The 15,848-nt window shown below is 32.6% G+C and overlaps 1 protein-coding gene across 2 annotated transcripts; it reads left to right on the forward strand.

Annotated features, from left to right (window-relative positions):
- Nucleotides 1-15,818, forward strand: LOC138334917 (chorion peroxidase-like). Of its 2 annotated transcripts, XM_069283775.1 has the most exons (13): nucleotides 1-546; nucleotides 1,452-1,615; nucleotides 4,707-4,878; nucleotides 6,729-6,952; nucleotides 9,237-9,413; nucleotides 9,970-10,024; nucleotides 10,401-10,504; nucleotides 10,975-11,076; nucleotides 11,532-11,630; nucleotides 12,183-12,894; nucleotides 13,695-13,864; nucleotides 14,721-14,823; nucleotides 15,602-15,818. In XM_069283775.1, the coding sequence occupies exons 2-13, from the start codon at nucleotides 1,477-1,479 to the stop codon at nucleotides 15,681-15,683; spliced, it is 2,139 nt and encodes a 712-aa protein (XP_069139876.1). In that variant the 5' UTR covers nucleotides 1-546; nucleotides 1,452-1,476; the 3' UTR covers nucleotides 15,684-15,818. The 2 variants fall into 2 exon arrangements, with proteins under 2 accessions (XP_069139876.1, XP_069139874.1); XM_069283773.1 differs by lacking the exon at nucleotides 1-546 and having other exon boundaries at nucleotides 1,226-1,615.
- Nucleotides 15,819-15,848: the final 30 nt, after the last annotated feature.

Consider the following 15,848-nt stretch of genomic DNA (forward strand, 5'->3'; position numbering starts at 1 on the left):
AGTTGTTTTATACAGGTGGCCATTCAAACAACCATTCAAGAAGAGTTGTCATTTAATCTAATGTCAACAGCTTATACGCCTAGAATGCTACGACAAAAGGATTCCATTTGCTAGCTTGATATCGCCGGCGCAATGACATAACAGTGTTCTTACATATTGGTAACTTATTAATTATATTAATTTCGTCATCAAGATAAGGCGTCATCGATGACTACACATGATGTAAGTGCAAATTACCTATACCACCTACCATTGGATGTCTCTCAACTCTCGTGTCTAAGGTCTTGACCCGGCCTTTCTCTAAGTACTATTGTTATCCTAGCCCCAGGGGCCTTTATATCTACCAATGGCAGTGGTTTCGTTTCTATATAGGACTAAATTTGATTGATTAAATCATTAAAATTTTCAGGTCCGGTTTGAAAAAATAAAGTTCCAAAACCGGTACAGCTATCGAGCATTTAGTACGTTACACAAAAAAGGTGTTGGATTTACTTAAATCTGTTAAGGATATACGATTGGATTAGAAATATTTGGAAATAAGTATTGGTAAGTATGGAAGACATTGTCTTTTATTCTTTATCATTCTATTTCATTCACAACAGTTAATGGTTTTTAATTAATTCCCAATGATAATAAAGCCAGGTATTTTGATCATTTTAAAAGGTTAATTTACTGTATAAATTGAAATATTCGTGGGTACCTCCTTTCGTGAAATGGAACTATACAATTTCCGTGGTTCAATTTTTTAACAAGAATTCCACTATCGTATTAATCATATTTCATAGCAACCGCGACAACGAAGACATTCTACAAAAAATCATGTTGCATTTAATGTAAACATATTTTATTTGCACATTTGCGCATTATAAACTTTAAAGTTGTAAACTTATAATCCGTCTTATCCCGTGCACAGATGTTATACAGTACATGATGGTAATCTTCCCTTTGTTTGACTCTATATTCATAAATAAGTACTGTAAAGTTCCTGCTTGATCTCAATTTGAAAGTAAACGCTATCAAAATGGTTTTGATCTATAATACCGCATAAATGTATATAAGGTTTGCTGGATATTTGTGAGGTTACGAAAATATCGAATTAATCAGAAATACATAAAGCATTTAATATTATAGCAATATAGCCTACTAATAAATTTTAATAATTCCACGTGTTCTCATAAAATTTTAGTAAAGAGGCTGTACATCATAATCAGTTTATCTAGGGTAGCATGTATCTCATATTTCTCTATTATGATTGTGGTGGGTTTTTTTTCTAGGATGACGAAATTTCGTTTCAACCCCATTAACAAAAGTTTGTTATACGGTAACATTATAGAGAAAATCGCGAAATTCCCTCTCCGCGATATTAAGCAATTATACAGTAGGCTATATATACAACAAACCAAATTTCAAGATTCGACTATATTAATAATAACATCTTCATATTCATTTAGTTACGAACAAACAGTACTTGTCATCATGGAGATAATGCGCATGTGTTTCATTATGGCATTGGTTGTGACGACAAATGCGGAGACTACAGAGGCAGGAAACCTGACCGAAATGGTAATCCAATCAATACAAGAAGCCATCCTAATGAGTGAAACAGACCAATCTGGTAAGTTCCGCTTTTTATTATTAGTTAATTTAAATTATTTAGTTCTTTTATTTTTATTATTATTTTTTTTTTGCATTTGCATTTGCATCTTTTGATTTAACTATATTTTCTTAATGCCTTTTTGATTCCTCTTCCATTTGCTATTTTCCCCGAGATAAACTTAATTTAGTTATCTTTTCCTTTTTGTTCGCGGTTATTTTAATTTCAATTTGGAATTAGCACGAGTTTTAAATCAATTTATACGAACATAAACAGCTAATATATAATTCATATAATCGATTAATTGAATATTTAAATATATAAAACTGCATGAAAATATTTACAGAATTTTATATTAAAACCAGTTGCCACTTCTTCCGCAACATCCCTTGAATAGGATATCCCCTTATCGAAGCTTTACCTTAAAGGAATCAAATTGGCCCTCCTATTCTAAGTGTTCGTTACAATACGTGCCTAATGCTGTGCATACACATTTAGTATTAATTAAGTGTAGCTATCAGGTGCGTGATGTAATGTTACCTAACTCGTCTGTTGTTTCCTTTGATTTGAAAGCTTCTCATAATATTATATTGAATCCGTTAACTTGCTGTCCACTTTGGAAATGTTATCTGCGTCGCCTCAGGAATACGATAGCCCACGATCTATTTCACTAGACAAACATTAAAGCAGACTGAAAGGTGAAAAATTACATACCATTGATATCTGAAGTTCCGAAAACCCCATTGAAATGAATTTAAAATAACGACGGATACAATTTTATACGACTTTGGCATTTATCATTTAAGGCGTCATTGAAGTGACTTTCTGATAACTGTTTAAACGAAACATGATGTGGCTTCTTTGTAAAATAATTTACCCATTGAATTAATTGAATCATAATTGTACACAGGAAAAAGTGAATACACGTTTTATGTACGTTATAAAACGCATGTTGAGGACCACGCATGTAAAAAGTACGTACGAAACGTATGTAATACATGTGTTAAACATGCGTAATACGAATGGTAAACAGACGTAAAACGTAAACGCATGTAAAACGGACGTTTCAAAACATGTGTTATACATACGTTTGATCCTATTACAAAATCCACCTTTTTTGTTTTTATGTACATTTACATTGTCTTTGAAGTTGCACCATATATTTGTCATTTTCAAAAGTAAAGTTTAATTCCATTTTATTTGTATTTTCGGTTCCCGTCCAATGACTGATATTTTTTCATACATACACAAGAAAAAGTGCATACACGTTTTAAGTACGTTATAAAACGCATGTAAAACGCATGTTGAGGACCACGCATGTAAAACGTACGTACGAAACGTATGTAATACGTGTGTTAAACATGCATAATACGCATGGTAAACAGACGTAAAACGTAAACGCATGTAAAACGGGCGTATCAAAACATGTCTTATACATACGTTTGATCCTATTACAAAATCCACCTTTTTTAAATGTTTTATGTACATTTACATGGTCTTTGAAGTTGCACCATATATTTGTCATTTTCAAAAGTAAAGTTTAATTCCATTTTATCGGTTCCTGTCCAATGACTGATATTTTTTTCATACATAGTATGTTGTATTTACAAACGAGTTACTACATTGATAAATTTCATAATCTTAGGATGATTTTATTTTTTCTACATCAATTTGTCCTTAACGTCACTTCATCACTTACATTTTTAATAAAGGCTTAAATCTTTACTAAAGTCGTGCCCGTGTTTTCAAATTCTGGCTCATGATCCAGAAATCAATTTATTTGCACATTGTAACATGTAAATACATTTTTTTCCTTTGCATATGCATAATGAAGCTACACGTATAATCCTTAGCTACATTTATAATGACAATTCTAGGGTATATACTCATGATCTCGTAGATCAAAAAGCATCCTCAATACTCCAGAGGTTTCGATCACTTACGATCTCTACATAGATCGTAAGTGACCGGAACCCCTGGAGTATCGAGGATGATCAAACAACAGTTGTAGACTTACTACATTGTACATCATAAAGCGCTGGTCAGTTGATATTGATCATATGTATTCAGAGAATTAGTCTTCAAAACTGTTAAAATTAAAATTTAAAAAGACGGAATCCACATTAGCGGTTTTGCTTCTGTTCACAATCAGTAGATGTACATATAATTGTATACCTACATGTATCATCATACGATATTGAAGCTGCATTATTCTATCATGAGGCTAGTATGAGGTTCACTATAAGTTGGTAGAAGACATATATAGATAACATGAAACCAAAACATAGAGGCTATTAAACATGTATTTGCATATGGGAATATCATTTTCGAAAAAAAAACCACTGCAGGTCTTCAATAACAATGATAAAAGTAATGTTTTACATGTAATTAGTAGGGTTAATTTAACAGACGTCCGTTTTACATGTGGCGGAAAACAAACTGCGTAAAACATATGTTAAACATACGTTTAACGCATGCTTTGTTCAAACGTACGTTTTACGCATGGTGGCCAAAACGTACGTAAAACGCATGTTTTTTCAACGTCTGTAAAACATGAGTTGCACTTTTTGCTGTGTATGTCAATTGGATAAGATCTTTAGGTTATGTTCCCATTCTGAGACACACCAAAAGTGTATATAGTAGTAGTCTCCACTCCTGCTTACCGCATAAATGGTGTTGAAAGAATTGTGACCGTCGAACAGAGTGTGATGTTCGGTGCTATATCTGCTGCCCCTATTGCATGATAGTAAAAGGCGACTAAATTTTGGATCTTACCTTTTCTCTTCTTCCTAACTTCTCCTATATAAAGTCTCCCTTGACACCGATTGCCCACACGCCATAGAGATGAGACCGTCCTCAAATGATCTTATATTCAATAATAAAACTGTACTTATTTTCTTGTGATAGTTTGTACCGTCTTTTGATACCAGAAAAACCAACATCATCGGTTTATTATCTCCATGTTTATAAGTCGTTTCTTAAAACAAAGCATATTTACTTGTCACTTTACTATAATAAGTTATTATCAAATATTATACAAAAATACGCTTAGTTCATTAGCAGTGTTTTTTTCTTTTCTTTTAACTTTAACTGCCATTTGAATTCCACAAAGATGGTCCATATGTAAGAAAAGCAGGAAAATCCGCCATGCCAAGTGCCGTCACAGGGTGTACGCTGTGGCAACACTCCCTCTTTTCCTCCGCCAGTGGGAACTCGGGTCGTGTGCCACAAACCGACAGAAATGCTGCTCTTTCCATTTCGGCATTACGAAAGTTTAATGTAAGGTATGTTACATGATTTATGGCAATAAAGAGGTGTTTTTACTTCTTGTGTGATCAAACAGTTGATAAGGGGATATTGTGTAACGGAGTCTGATATTATTTGTTTTGTGTAAGGTGCTTTACTTGTTCAAGTAGACCAGCACAACTGGAATGAGACAATTACTAGATTCTATCCGTTAAAAGTAGTTTTTCCCTGCTATTTCGTATATCCTCCTTCTCCTTAACATAACTCGTTCCGAAATAATCCGAAGTATTTTAAAGATGCTCCAACGCCGACAGAGCATACATGATATTCATCAGTTGAACAATGATTGGTGTTTGATCATGTATATATATTCTAATTAACACAAAAAATAATATAAAATAATTTATTTCGGATTTGGTGCATGCGCAATCAGTACTTCCTTCCATATAGGATATAGTGACACGGATTTTTTTCGGGATCCAATTAATTATTTTTCATATTTTTAACTTGAGGTAAAATTAGAAGCTCAAACTTTTCAATGGTGGTAATGGTGTAAAGTAAGTAACTTTTGTAACTGAAGAAAAATACTAAATCGTCTGTTCCTGTTTTTAATAGTGAAAAAATGCCATTTGTCAGCGGTGGAGCATCTTTAAATAGGACATAATGAAAGATGAACCAAAAATCGATTTCCATTTTTATGATAATCTCAAAGAAAACTTCCTTTCAGATATCAAAATCCTGAAATAATTCCCTCGTGTACCTAATTATCAATGGATTTGACGATTATATTATAGATATCGTAAATACTCGTGAGTTATTAGGTTCTAAATTACTAAGTAGTAATTAAGTAGTAAAGAAAACTGATTTTATATAAATTAAAATTTCTGACAATATTAAACTAAGTAGAAAATTTAACATAATTACATGGATATTGCCATTACAAATATTTACAAAAAGTTTTCCTCAAACCAACACAAACACGCGTCTTTACATAACGCGATCGTATATAGCCACGGGAGACGAATCTACCTACCGGTATCTAATACCTACCTGTCTACAGGTGTGTACAGGTCAACATTATTAGACATCTTTTTCTATTAAAGAGTGTACCCTAACTTATTTTCGTATGCGATTACATTTAAGGTACATGTATTGTAGGAGCTAGTATTTTAGGTATATGTATTTTAGGAACAATAAAAATAAGTAAAAAAAATAATTGCAAAATAATTTTAATTACTTGTACAGCAGTAATTTAAAAACCGTAAATTGCAAAAGCACACCGACGCTAATAATTCATTAAGCATAGAAACGAAAATTTGAGTCTCTGCGAAAAGTTTACAACAGTCTGATTGTCAATTTATAAAATATTTCATTATGATTGTAATATCTCTAATAAGAAAAGCATCCCTATCAATAAAAGTTATATACTTTCTTTAATTACTGTGTAAACATGCTTCGTCAATAACATAAAACATATTTGTATCCAGACCCGGAATCAATACCAATGGTAACAAAGACTGGTGTTGAAATTTCGATGCAGTATGTTCATTCTTCCAAAACACCTAGTCAATGTTTATGAGTTGCCGCACAAATTTATACACTATATAAATTATTTGTTTGTCCTTTTGAAGGTCAAAGAATTATTATCAAGGCTATGTTCTGGGTCGTATGGGGTCGATAAAATGTTTCCTTGTAGGTTACGAAAGTACTGATAACTTATTTTCAGTCAATATTCGTTTATATAATGTTTGTTTTATCACTGTTTTTGTTTATCCTTTCAATCATATAGCATAGCCTCAAGGAGTACATTTACTGTACCTTTGTAGGAAGTGATTCCTTTTTTTCAATTTGTAAACAACCCATATAATGACTTATTTCAATTCTAAAGATCCCGGACCACTGGCCCGAAGCCAATTACAACTGATGAAGCTCTACTACAAACGTGGCGGTCACAAATAGCTTCAAAGTGCACACCTTCGCCTCAGCCTATGTCCTGTAGTCTGCTTGATAGATACAGAACAGCCAATGGGACTTGCAATAACATACAGAATCCGTTATATGGCTCTTCACATATGCCGCATCGACGACTGCTGCCTCCGGAATATGACGATGGTAACGAATAATCTACTCACGGATCTCGTTATACAACGCTCCCCTATTATTTCTTCTTCAGTTGATTATTTTACTGGTGCTAATGAAGTATAATTACTACACAATAAATATACCCAGTTAGGAGTGATCGATGGTTTATTGTTTAATCTATATATATGTTTCCAAAAACTTACGTGATCCTTTGAGAAGATCGCATTGACAATTAAAAAACATATAACTTCTCATAAGTGTTCCAAAGGGAACATAATTTACAATATACATAATCTAAACAGTCTTTGTTCCAAATTTCCGGCTATAAATTTCAAACAGAGACTGTTTATATTATGTATAATTAAAAAATACTTATTTTATCGAATAAGATATCTTAAGATTACACTCAGGGCTATAAAGAGGGGGTCATTATCACATAACCAAATGTACCGAAGCTTAATATATCATCAGGATATGGCACCTTGTAGCATGTTGCTTTATCATCCAGATATTATTTTACTGGTGCTAATGACGTTATGTTATAATTACTACTCAATAAATATACCCAGTTAGGAATGATCGATGGTAAATTGTTTAATCAATATCTGTTTACAAAATATTATGTGACTCTTTCAGAAGATCGTATTAGCAATTAAAAATACTTATTTTATCCAACAAGATATCTTAAGAATACACTCAATGCTACCAAGATGGGGTCGGTATCACATAGCCAAACACCTGTCTGATGTGCAGATGCTTGGTGTATCATCAAAACATGGAATCTTGCAGCATGTTGGTTAATCCTCAAGATACAATTGTCAGACTAAATAATGGTGTATTAAAGTTGTTTTGTGAATGAATAGCTTATATAATATTGAAGAAAATTACGTCATAAAGTTAATTTAATCTACGGTCGAACTGGTGAACATTATGTATAAATAAATGTTAGTAACTATTTATCTTATTATGTTAAAATTGAGGGGGAGTATTAATATTAAGAGAACGTATTGCAGAGGGCTTCGTATAAGTTTAATAACTTGTGTCTAATCCATTGCATTGTTAAGATATTTTAAATAAAAACTAAACTTAAAACTTAAAGCATAAGATAAAAGTACTCGGTTTATAATCTGGTAACAGAACATGAAACTGTGGGTCAATCAAGACACAAACCGATGATACTTCACGCTGTGTTGCATAACATAAGCGTCCTGACATATCAAAGGGAACCTGTCAGAACTTGTCTCTTCTTTTGTGACAGTGACGAACACTACATAATCGAAATATGTTGTTCTTACGAGAACTATCACGTATATAACATCTTTACAAGTTTTCTTACATGTACAACATCTACCTTTGCCCCGGGCAAAACTGTTCGTTGTAAGCATACTGAAATTTGAAATATGGTGCATTATATTTCTTATAGATATTATTAAACAAATATATATCTTTACTTTGTATACAGATATGAAGGTATCTCTTTTAGAAATAATTTCATTCCGAAAATAAAAATTCATTACTTCAAACTATTTCAACTACACATTTGGATTTAAAAAGAAATTAGGAGTATTTCACATTATTTTTAGTTATTTTGAATTAGTAGCTGGTATTTTGTTTTCAAAATAAATACTAATATAATCTAAATGAAATAAATACTGATGAGGAAAAACGGTATAAAGCTAGTATATTAATAATCCGAAATAAAAGGCCAAAATAAATTCAAAGTAAATATTCAGCCACTATAGGGCTTTCTTCAGTCCGAAATAACACTAACACAACGTGTTCGTCTACATGTTTGTTTACATCTATTGTGTGCAGGTACGAAATGTCTCGGCCCGTTTGATGTAAACGGCGGGTTATTTCGACCCAACATGCTATGTGCACTAAATCAACCCCAGTGTTTAAACAATGGTTATAACCGCAAGATACTTTTTTAGATAGACTCGTGTAGCCATAAACATAACACTGACGTATCAAAAGGGGATATTATATGCAATCACATGCACGGTCGAAACGTCAGACATACCAGCTTTTCGAGGTGGCAATCGAAAGAAAAGTTTGACAATCGACTAAGGGTATGTTATTGTTTTGAGACAACTCGTACCTCACACTATTCTGTAGACATAATGCCTATTACTGATAATACTGATTGTTGATATCTAACGAAGGTTATAGATACAATACAAATGATTCCGGTAATCTGCTTCTGCCTGATACTCCGTTAATTGTTTCATTATAAAGTTGCATTAGTTAAATATCAATGTACACGTCGTTAGATATATAATATAATGATACTTATTGTGATGTTTCCTTCTAGGCATTGATTCGCCTCGGACCCGAGCAGAAAACGGCTCGCTGCTTCCTAGTCCTCGGCTGATCAGTAACACACTACATAGTTCCAGTACGTCATGGAAAAGCCCCAGCTTCACCATCATGTACATGTCCTTTGGTCAGTTTCTTGATCACGACATCACAAGCACTCCTTCCATGAAAGGTAGGACATTAGTGATGAAATGCTAAAAATTATTTGGTCGATTTGTTGCAAAATATCCAATACGAAACCAACAGATATTAAACATGCAACATTTAATTGATTGACATTTTGCAATATATTTTGTACTCCGAAAAATATTTGCGAAATTTTGATTTTCGCAATTAAAAGTATGATAAAAATCGCGAAAAAAATTGTAACACTTTTCATAATTTTCTCTGAATTAAAAATGATTTAGCATTTAGAAATGATATTATAGAAACAATGGTATGAAATTAGTCATAAGAATAAATTTAAAAGTTCTAGGAAAGAACTTGCAGGGGCATTGCCTATTGCCTATTTCTTTTTTTATTTGTTATTGGAATAAAATTATATTGAAATAGCTTACATGCTACTATCTAATACCGACATCGTGTCTTAACTGATAAAATGAACCGCTTTCGAAAAACAGTAATCGCTATGAGAAAATGTAAATTAATTAATTTGATGTGTCATTTCAAACAAACATTTCCTAACCTTGGTTTTAATTCCTCTATATTTAATTTTGTTATTTCATCAGATGAAAACAACAATCCTATTGACTGTTGCCAAGATAACAACGTTGTGCAAAACAGGTGAGCGGAATTGCATCATCATGTAGCGTATAGCAAGATATTTCCGCGATTGTTGACAAGAAAATTTAATTTCAACAGTTTAAGATACTGTGATGCGGCTGTATCGAGTTTTTTAACTTAATTTTGGAGAGTTTTTGTACATATATGTGATCTTGCATCACATTCAATGCGGTTATTGAAACTGTCACATTCTAAATGACTAGATATTTTTCCTGAAAAATTTGAAATTGTTTTGAGATCTTTAATATGAACAACAAAAGATATTTCCAAGATATGCTTTACCCTGTATTGCAATGCTTGTTATTATCTACTTTAGTAAAAAGAATGTAAATTAAATTATCTTTTTTGATGAAATGTTGTTATTCTCATTTTTCAGTGCATGTTTCCCTATAGGCATACCTGATAACGATGAGAGATTTGTCACAAAATGCATGAGCTTTACACGATCGGCAGCGGCAGTGAACAACGGATGTGATCCTGGCAAGTTTAGAATATTGATCACTCTATTGAATTTAGGCAACATTAACTTTTTTGATGAATTATGTTTTACAATCAATGTCTTATATATCGATGAACATTTAAATATGATACGATAGAGTGTCGAGTGTGTTCCTTTAAAGTTAATGTTCTTTCGAAAATCGATTAAAAACTTTCTTAAAATATTGCAATCATTTTGTAAGTACATTGAGGTTCAGACTTTGTGCATCTTGCCAACTACATCATTAGAAATTTAGTTTTTAAAATGCATTGTTCATGGCCTTACATTAGAATGCTTTTAAGTCATTGGCTTCACTGCAGAATCCTAGAAAGACGAAGCAGTTATAAAGTACAGTAAAATCCATAAGGCTTGATGCATATCTCGATTTTGACATAACCAAACACTCGTGCGTGCCATATATCGAATGACATGTTTATTATTGTAATTACCGATATTTTTAAAATCAAAACAGATTATCGTCAACAAATAAACCAGCTGACATCCTACATAGATGCTTCAAATGTGTACGGGTCTTACCAAGAGACTCAAGATCGACTAAGAACGAAATCGGAAGGTAAAATGTTGTCGCGAGAACAATTGATTAATATATAAAAATAAACAAAACATGTCCTTACATAATCTAAATGCCGGGGGTTTCCAACATTTTGTGACCCTTGGGTAGAATATCCCTATCCTTCATATCCACGTACGAGTCTTATATTAATAAGATGTTTTAATCCGATATTGCTACTTAGATTATGCAGATATTAAAACATTCATATCAAACATCTTTAAATAAAAAGGTTATCAAATACAATTTCTCGAATCAATTTTGTTCGCCATGAAATTTAAACTCTTGTCGATAATTTATATTATGTATAGCAACTATACAGTTACTGATGACTATTTTATAATAACTCAATCCTCATGTTCGCCTATATTGTAATGCCCAATGGAGTTAAAATTTATACGTTTTTCTTAAAATGTTTTCATCATTAATGTTGTAAAATTACCGCTTCCGTTTTGAAGGACGCATGCGCGTATCAGTCAGTGGCGACTTACTACCATCCTACAACAGCGACACCTGTGTATTGACTGATTCGTCGTCAACACACTGCTTTGATGCAGGTATATATGGTATTATACATTGTTTTACGTGAAAGCAATTATCATGGCATACAATCGGTATAGCTAATTTAAAGAGACTAGTGACAGTAATACAAAAATACTGTTTGAATAAAAGAACGGATTTTATCTACCAAAATGCGAACCGGTTGCATAATATAGTTTACAAGAATTAGATTAAATTATTTCAAAAAAAAAATAATTTATATGTTATAGTATCGCCGTTAAGTGTACTTAAGTGGCAATGAGCCCAGTAGAAAAACATTTACAGTGACTACAATCAAGTTTTGTTCGTACACAAAGAAATCCCAATAGATATATTATTTAATCGTATATAAATAGTACTATTTTGAATTTGGTTGCTACGACACAGGCTTTATAATATAAGTATAATCAAATTATCTTAGATACAAAGAATAGATACATACATATTTCAATATAATTGACTTTAAATTATTATATCACGAAAATAACGGTAAGATAAAACCTATCTCTCTGCTAACAAATAAACATACAATTTGTTTTCTAATTGCTGCAGATTGGTTTCCTCCACAGGTGATGAAAGGCATTCTGAAGTACCAACTTTAACCACATTACACATAGCCTTTCTGAGAGAACATAATCGGATAGCTGATCAGCTCCATCAACTGAATCCTGACTGGAACGACGAACAAATATTCCAAGAAACGCGGAAAATTGTTGGAGCATTACTTCAGCATATAACATACAATGAGTATCTTCCTATAGTGCTTGGGAATGACCTAATGGAAAAGTTTGACCTGCGGCCATCTCCCAGTGGATTCAGGCATGTCTATAATGACACTATAGATGCGACTTCATTCAATGCGTTTGCAACGGCGGCATTCAGATACGGACATTCACAAATACCTGATCAGATCATGTTACTCAATCAAAGGTATAAAAAGAAGGAAATCATTAATGTAGAAAGTCACTTCTTTAAACCGGACATTATGTTTAAGAAACACGGTCCCGAGTGGTTAGGGCGTTGGCAGGTTTCACGTGCCCAGAGGAAAGAAGATAAATCCATTCAGGGGAGTGTGAGAAATTTTCTATTTTTAGATTCGAAAAATGACAGCCTTGACCTTGCTGCTTTGAACATGCAACGAGGGCGTGATCACGGCCTTCCTTCATACAATGCCTGGAGAACATGGTGTGGTCTTGAACAAGTAACACACTTTGGTTACCGAAAGGGAGGTCTCATCGATCATTCACAATATGCCAGAAAAAAGATTGCCAGTCTTTATAGGTACACATTTATTTTTCCCTTTGAAACCATGTTCAGTCAGGATGTTACGCAATCTAATTAAAATTAGACTTATAGTTTCGCTCCAATGCGATGCTCCACGATACGCTCCAATACAAAATCTGTCAACTCCCAGTTCGGGGTCATCTCTGCAAATTGTAACATCTCGGGATGTACTGTTAACCTTTTATACTTTCGGGAATATCAACCACACAGAAGATTCCGTAGGCGAGACGCTGATTGGCTAACCACAGGAGTTATGCTGAGGTGACCAGGAACGGGAAGTTGTTAGATGTTGTATTGGTGCCTATCGTACAAACCAAATATTAATAAGATTGGATGTTACGAATTATATCCATAAATACTCAATGACCCTCAAATATATATTTTGCACTTGTTAATAAATTAAGTTTCCAAAGAGGCATCTTAATACAATTTTCTCATCATTGTAGTTACTACAATATATAGGTATATACTAACTATGAGAAATAAAGTAATATGATAGGCATTGATGATAGAAAATACAATCCTTGTAACCTTACCCTAAGAGTCTTTCCGAGAAGGGACAAGTAATTCACAATTTAGTTGTCATTAAATAATTCTGCACAATCTCAATTTGTATAAAAGTTTTGAAGAAAATCAACAAAGCGCTAATTAGAATGTGCTTCTTGACGTTTTTGTTTGTCATATACAAATTCAAATTTAGGGTTCATTACAGAAACAAGGTTTCAGATATATATACATAAATTTCCAGCTCCCCTAACGATATTGATCTCTATAGATATATATACCTATATTTTCAGCTCCCCTAACGATATCGATCTCTATAGCGGAGGTCTATCAGAGAACAGGATACTCGGAGGGCTGGTCGGACCAACGTTTGCTTGCATACTGTCCCAACAGTTTAATAATTTACAAAAGGGCGACAGATTTTGGTATGAAAATGATGCGCCAAATTCCGGATTTACAGAAGGTAGATATACTAAGAGGTCTCATAATTGTATCTACAATGCATTATAAAACATATAAAGGTTTTCCTTACACATACAATCAAGTCTAGCTTTACGTATACAAACCAGTCTTGTAACGTTATTTATCCCATAACAATGCAAGTTTCACTATTGAAAAATCATGTGATAAATTCAATAGCAGTTGGTTATCATTTATGTTTACACACTCCAGTGTGTAAAAACCTATATATAGCTACGGCGCCTCTGATTGGTCAATTCCAAGATCTCAATTAGCTTTCAACTTCAGGCTATTCTAATAGCGTATTTTGTTTTAAATAACACTGTATTTACTGAAAAATAGGTAGTTGCTTATTCAAAGTATTTAAACAATAGAACATGAGTTATGTATTAAGGCACTATACTTTATTGCGGAAAGATATCATTACACATTGTATGGTGGAAAGTTCCCCTAAATGAAGACAAGAAAACGGTCACCATGGTATAAACATAAACATAAAGTTATGGATAAATAAGCTCCCTAACGCGTAACTGTTGTTTATCATGTTTATCAAACTCGAGTTAGTTAATTTTCGAATTTTCAAAAGACAAGCTCGTGTCTTTTCAAAATTTGAAAATTAACTAATTGGAGTTTGATAAACATGATAAAAAACTGTCACTTGTTGGGGAACCTCTATACATTATACATTATCAAACATATGAAGATTTGCATTATATAAACCAGAGTAGTAACAGTATCTACTAGTCACTGTCAGATATATAAAGGTTTTCAAACTATTTTCGTCCCTTGCTTGGTTTGTGGATTATTGTTTCCTTAGAATTTCGTGCCCAGGATGTTTAGGCTTTTCATATTTGTTGTAGCACAACTTAATGAAATCAAGAAGATGACACTGTCCTCAATACTATGCACAAATCTCAACTTGATAAAAACACAACGGAATTCATTCAGAATGAAAAACAAATCGTGAGTACAAACTAATCACAGCAATATGTTAAGAGATATACTATAAACACATGTGAAATTCTTAAGTCAATATAGTAATTTGTAGGCAAAAAATTGCAATCCTGTTTAATTTTATCGGAATATGAAAAAAAATGTTTGCAAACGCGGATTCTTAGAAAAGTTTCCAAACGATTTTTTTCATAATCCGATAAAATTAAAAAAAATAGTGACATCAAAGCTTTGATTTTATAACCTATATTAAATGTACCATTCTAGTGACTTTTCAAGAGATTCCTTTTTCCGAATCTATACGAAACGTCGATGTCTCTATTGTGACGTCACAATAACGTGACAATAATATTAAAATATATATACTGTAAATTTGCTTTCAATTTTCATTCTTTGCGAACATTTCATTTTTTTAAGTTTTTTCTGGGTTGCATTCATCACCTTTGTAAAGTAACCTTTAGTCATACCAATTACGACATTGACAGATCACGACTGTCGTAAATTTGTCATTATCTTTAATATATGACGTAAATTTAGAATTTTCTCTGAAATTGCATATTAAAAAATTTAAGTTAATCATCATTTTTTTTTTGTTTTGGTATTTATTGTGATTTTAAAATAATTCAGAGAAGGATATATATATTTGAATAACATATACTTTGGGTTACCTGTTAAAGGTATTAATGTTATTATCATAACATTGAACAAAAAAAGACATACGTTGGCGAAGAATGGGAATTGGGCGCACACACAAGTGACCCCATGTTTATAAAGTAGTTTTTCATTGCAGTGACAACACGAGACAGGAATGCAGTCAGCTACCATCCATCGACATGACAAAATGGGCAATAACCCAGTATAGACACTATTGAAGATGTTGTTATAGTAATTAAAATATATAATAGGATATAAACAGCCAAATTTGGACATTTTCATGTTGATTACTAGTACTTGGTATACATTATGTTCACTAAGATGTAAATCACTTATCATATATAATATGATTTCCTCTTTCCACGAAACACATATACTTGTTT

This window comes from Argopecten irradians, chromosome 11 (genome assembly GCF_041381155.1).
Source record: "Argopecten irradians isolate NY chromosome 11, Ai_NY, whole genome shotgun sequence".
Classification (NCBI taxonomy): Eukaryota; Metazoa; Mollusca; class Bivalvia; order Pectinida; family Pectinidae; genus Argopecten; species Argopecten irradians.